At 45.7% G+C, this 6000-nt stretch overlaps 2 protein-coding genes across 2 annotated transcripts in view; one reads left to right on the top strand and one right to left on the bottom strand.

Annotated features, from left to right (window-relative positions):
- Positions 1-3537, top strand: part of kntc1 (kinetochore associated 1) — a 35522-nt gene extending 31985 nt beyond the window's left edge. Inside the window, exons 58-61 of the mRNA XM_061260069.1 lie at positions 91-180; positions 810-964; positions 3029-3131; positions 3341-3537. Coding sequence (XP_061116053.1) covers positions 91-180; positions 810-964; positions 3029-3131; positions 3341-3376 — 384 coding nt within the window. The 3' untranslated portion in view covers positions 3377-3537. The remainder of the gene's footprint in view (positions 1-90; positions 181-809; positions 965-3028; positions 3132-3340) is intronic.
- A 326-nt stretch (positions 3538-3863) lies between these two features.
- LOC133139967 (hydroxycarboxylic acid receptor 2-like) lies at positions 3864-4793 on the bottom strand. The gene has a single exon (XM_061259457.1). The coding sequence runs from the start codon at positions 4791-4793 to the stop codon at positions 3864-3866; it is 930 nt and encodes a 309-aa protein (XP_061115441.1).
- Between the last annotated feature and the right edge of the window lie 1207 nt (positions 4794-6000).

Consider the following 6000-nt stretch of genomic DNA (forward strand, 5'->3'; position numbering starts at 1 on the left):
ATGGCTGATTATCCTGGCTCCACATGCTTGCCTTGTGCTTTTTCTGTCTGGTTCTCACAAGTCGGTCCTTTTTCTTTCTGTCTTTTCCAGCGTTTCCTCTGCTCCTGTAACCCCCTGACGGTTCTGGAGCAGGTGGAGGAGCACATGAGCACAGGAGAGCTGGCTGGAGTACCCAGACAGGTGGAACATTTTCATCATCATCTTCCTTCTTAAAACGCCTTGCTCCGTTTCTGAGACTTACTTTACGGCAGGGCCTGTACTGAGTTAGAACTCCCCTTATTTTCACAGGACGTTGCATGCAAGTTGAAAAGTTATTTGTTTTAAATCTATTTGTATAAACACAGCTTGGTGAATTAGGGAATTACCTAAATTAACTTGCCAATCTATTTTGTGACTGGGGCGGGGGGGTGTGGGGGTGTGGCATGTGTGATATGTGTGATATGATATGATATGATATGATATGCTTGTGTTCAGTTGATCGAACCCAGGAGTTTCATCAGGGGTGGTCATTTGTAGTTCATTTGCTCATTTGCTGAGTGAAAATGTACTGAAAATACTTCATCCTTTTAGATACCCATCCTGCAGAACCCTGAGATTCCCCCTCAATACATTTTTCAATCTGAACCGAAAAGATGCGAAAAGGAGAATAATATGAAAATGGATGTTAACTTAAAAAAACGGTAGCCGTCTGCAGGGATTGTTCTCGTGTGCAAAGGGTTAATCTCTAATAAAGTACCCGACCTCCTGCCCTATCTTTGATCCCCGTGATCACGTGACCATTAACCCTGCCCTGGTGTCCATGTTGTCAGATCAGGGAGACGGTGCTGACCTTTGTCTGCCAGAACGGTCACTACGACAAGCTGGTGAAGACCCAGCTCTTCCCCCTCCTCAAGGAGCATGTCACGTCCAGTGGCCAGCACCACAAAGTGAGAGACCTGGTGGACTACCTGCTCAGCAGGAACAGGTGAGGAACATTATGAGAATCATTATTATTGTGTGGTTTTTTTATTATTATTATTTTATTATTATTATTATTAAATTAGGGGGCAGCACGGATGGTGCCGTGGGTAGCACTGCCGCCTCACAGCAAGGAGGTCCTGGGTTCGAATCCCGATCGGCTGGGGCTTCTCTGTGCGGAGTTTGCATGTTCTCCCTGTGTTCGCGAGAGTTTCCTCCGGATACTCCGGTTTCCTCCCACAGTCCAAATACATGCAGGTTAGGCTGATTGGAGAGTCTAAATTGCCCATGGGTATTCGTGTGTGAGTGAATGGTGTGTGTGCCCTGCGATGGACTGGCAACCTGTCCAGGGTGTGTTCCTGCCTTTTGCCCAATGAATGCTGGGATTGGCTCCAGCCCCCCTGCGACCCTGTTCAGGATAAGCAGGTTAAGATAATGGGTGGGTGGATGGATGGATGGATGGATTATTAAATTATATTCTAAGCACATCTTTTGGTGAGTGCTCGTCCTTTGCAGTCAGGTGTTAACCAGCACAGGAGTGAACATCTGTGTATTGAAATATGTTTTGTTTGTCTAAAACAAATCCATGTATCACACTGTATTGCAGCAGAACCTCAGTGAACCAAACATACCGCAAAGTGACGTCGAAATGTAATTTCTGGAAATTAAACCTTTATTTCCGATAAGTTTATTTCAAGTTATAATAAACCAATAAACTCAATGGCATTCACCCAAGCAATAACTGTCATAAGAAGTGCAATCAAATAGGCTCACCAACAATAGGCTAATCTGAAATAGGCAGTTGGATACATTTACATTTACATTTTAGTCATTTGGCAGACGCTTTTAATCCAAAGCGACTTACAAGTGCATAGGTTCTACCATAAGTCAAAGCATCACATCCAGAAACTAGCAAAATACACATGAAATGCTGTGCATTTTTCTTTTTTCTTTTTTTTCTTTTTTTTTTTGGGGGGGGGGGGGGGGGGGGTTTAGACAAGGATAGGGATATCAGAAAGGAGGGGCAGGGGAAATCAGGAGGGAGGACTAAGGTAGAGTTTGAAAAGGTGGGTTTTGAGTCTGCGTCGAAATAGGGGGAGGGATTCTGCTGTTCTGACAGTGGTAGGCAAGTCATTCCACCACTGAGGAACCAGAACGGAAAACAGGCGTGAACGTGCAGCTCGACCGCCAGGTGCACGTAGAGGGAACTGTAAGGCGGAGTGGTCTAGCTGGGGAGTAGGGAGTGATGAGGGATACAGAATAGGCAGTCCAAATACAGACGTTGGCAAAACTTGCATCTCTTGTGGCTGAACCCCAGTGGTACAGTTGTGTTCAAATAAATAGAAGTGCGTTTAAAAAAAGTGCAAATATTTTTTTAATAGCTTTTAGTTAATCAAGTTTTTAATCAAATGACGTTCCTCCGAACAATGTTTGGACCGGTCCGTTTTTACTTAGCAATTCAGAAGGAAATTTTATAACAATGTGTGAAACTTTTGTTTCCCTTCTTCCTTAATAAAGGACCATGACACTGATGTTACTTTCTTTGTAGGCTACTCTTTAGCAGGTGTTAGGCTCAGTCTCTTGTCTAATGTTTAAATAATTTAAAGTTTTTTTCTCAATTAATAGTGTTATCGTTTGCATTTTGCAGTTGCAATTTTGTATTGTGGGGCAGCCTGTAGCCTAGTGGCCAAGGTACATGACAAGGTACATGACTGTGGTTCAAGCTCCAGTGTAGCCACTATAAGATCCACACAGCTGTTGGGCCATTGAGCAAGGCCCTTAACCCCACTTTTCTCTGGGTGGGATTGGCCCCTGCTTAGTCTAATCAACGAAGTTGTTTTGGATCAAAGCATCAGCTAAGTAACTGTATTTGTTATACTTCCGATTCCTTCCCCTTCGTTCGGTTGACAGGACCTTTTGGACTTTTTGAGTTTTGGATCTCTGAGGTTCTACTGTATTTTTTGAACTGGGTCAACGGAGTGGTACAGCTTGATAATAAATTGATCTTGTGTGTTGTGCAAGGCTCGTGTGTGGCATGATCACCATGGAAACCTCTTCTTTGTGTCCTCAGTGAGGAGGAAGCCACTTCGATCGCCAGGGAATTTCTGAGACTCAAGGAACTGAAGGGAGGAAAACCTGTTTCCCGCAACTGTGCTACACCTGAGGGTCTGAAGGTATCGCAGGAGAGAAGCAAAACTTTATCGGTTCACAAATGTGTATGCACTTGCGTACCTGATGTTCTGAAGGTAGTGGAGGAGCAATCGAACTTTAACATTATGGTCCCACAGCTGTAACTTGCATCTTTTTATGAATTTAAATATTGCATAAATATTTTTGAAAAGTGCTTGAAATGTAATGTTAATAATTTTCTTCTTGTTCACAGGAGTTTCTGAGGAAAGAAAATGGATTTTCGGGATAGATATGTTGCATCTCTCCGTTCTGACTTCACTTGCCCAATGCTGGCAATAATTGTTTCACCTGTTTGTATCTGTAATATTTCTAAACTGTTTTCTATAAATAAAACACTTTAAATAAAAAATAAAGAAAAAAAATGAAACATGAGAGAAGAGCATGAACATGGCGTTTTGTACTTTTGCTGACTGACATTTTTACATTTAGCACAGGGAGGAAACTGGTCAGATTGTGTCATCTGATTAAAATTTTAAATGATGAAATGCACGTCTATGTAAATAAGTTTAGTTATTTCTGTTTCTCAGAAAATCTTTTCTTGACACAACATCAAATCCCGGTAATGAAATATTGACGCAGAATAATAAAATTTAAAAAAAGAAGCGTATCATACAGTCAGACCGGCTGAAGATGTCGGTCTTCTTCCCCCCCCCGTGCAGATAATGTCGCGCTGACGTGCGTGAGATCGTCCCTCGGCCCGTGGCCCTCGCCCGCGATTATACCTTCGAGTCTCTGGTTCCATCCATGTCTACGGTGGCGGCGGGCGCTTCCTTCCCCCAGAGGCTGGGCCGCGTCGCTTTCCTGTAGATCCTCTTGAAGGCCGGGCTGGAGAAGTAGTACACCACGGGGTCCAGCGTGCTGTTGAGGTAGGTGAGGCTGATGGCGATGAAGAACGCCGTGGAGACCGGCTTGTCGCAGCCGGCGCCCCCGCCCAGCGTCTTCGCCCAGATCAGCAGGAGGGCGGCGTTGCTGGGGAGGAAACAGACCACGAACGTCACCATGACGGCGGAGAGGCACCAGAGGGCCCTCCTGATCCGGGCGTCCTTGCTCAGGCGTTTCTGGCAGAGCTGGGCCATCACGCGGGCGGTGCAGAACAGGATGATCACCAGCGGAATGGCAAACTCCAGCAGGAACACGGAGTGGTACCAGTCGCTGGACCCGCCGAAGGACTCGCAGTGGGTGGAGTTCTGGTGAGACTCAGTCAGGAGCCGGGCTGTCAGGGAGATGTTGAGGACCCACACGAAGATGGCGACACACGCTCCCCTGGAGACGGCCATGGAGTTGATGGGATGGTGAGGATGGACCACCCGGAGGTAGCGGTCTACGGCCACGGCGGTGAGGAAGAAGATGCTGCCCCCTCGGTTCATGGCCAGCATGAAGAGTGAGATGCGACAGAACGCATCGCCGAAGATCCAGTCCAGCTCCCTCAGGTAGTAGACGGCACGAAACGGCAGGATCACGATGAGCAGGAAGTCGGCCAGAGCCAGGTTGAACAGGAAGACGGTGCTGCTCTTCCAGGGTTTCACATGGAAACAGAAGATCCAGAGGGCCCCTCCGTTACCCAGCATTCCTAGCACACATTCCAGCAGGAGCAGAGGCGGCAGCACGTTGGAGAGCAGTGGCCTGTCGAACGCACACCCTGCCATTGTCAGAGCAAACTGTCCCACTGCGTCTGCTACCTTCGGCTAGCGAAAAAAACTTACCACCGATGGGCGAGTGTTGCTTTGATCTATTTTAATCTTCAAAAAAAAAAAAAAAATGTGTTAATCACCAACATACCGAGGAAGTATGCTTTTAAACCAGACATTCCGGTTCCAGCTGACGTGAGATTTGAGTCTTCCTTCTCCAGATGGAATTTATTTTCCTTCCTTCTGTCAACAGGGAGGACATTTTCTTCTTCTTGGATCAGATGCCAAGGGTATTCTTGTGTGCTGGTCATGCTCAATTTCCTCCTGTGTACAGCGTACACTGAACCTGCTCAGCCATGCATGTGCAAGTTACAGTGGAGCCCAGTGGCAGGGTTATGACATCACAATGGTGGTCAGTTCTGATCAAGGGGCCAATTTTGACCTTATGGCCTCCAAATTTAGCATTTTAGACATTTACATTTTACATTTTTGTCATTTGGCTCACGCTTTTAATCCAAAGCGACTTACAAGTGCATAGGTTCTACCACAAGTCAAAGCATCACATCCAGAACTAGGAAAATACTCATGGAATGCTGTTCTAAACATATACTCATCATCATAAGTGCAATTATTATTATTATTATTTATTTATTTATTTTTTGAGGGGGTTAGACAAGGATGGGGATATCAGAAAGGAGGGGCGGGGGAAATCAGGAGGGAGAACTGAGGTAGAGTTTGAAAAGGTGTGTTTTGAGTGCGTCTAAATAGGGGGAGGGATTCTGCTGTCCTGACAGTGGTAGGCAAGTCATTCCACCACTGAGGAACCAGAACGGAAAACAGGCGTGAAAGTGCAGCTCGACTGCCAGGTGCACGTAGAGAGGGAACCATAAGGCGACCAGAGCTGCCAGACCGGAGTGGTCTAGCTGGAGAGTAGGGAGTGATCAAGGATTGTATGTAAGGTGGGGCAGTCCCCTTAGCAGCCTGAAATGCCAACACTAGGGCCTTGAAACGGATGCGTGCGGCAATAGGAAGCCAGTGGAGACATATTACACAAGCACTGCACATATTGAAACTAAAATTTAGAAACATGAAAGGAAATCTTCACTATCATATTTGAATGGACTTGTATACATGACCGATCAAAGAAAAATATAAGCATATATTTTTATCTAGTAAAAGAGCTGTTGGTATCCAAAAAAGGAGAACACTGACATACTTAATATCA

This window comes from Conger conger, chromosome 11, assembly GCF_963514075.1.
Source record: "Conger conger chromosome 11, fConCon1.1, whole genome shotgun sequence".
Taxonomy (NCBI): Eukaryota; Metazoa; Chordata; class Actinopteri; order Anguilliformes; family Congridae; genus Conger; species Conger conger.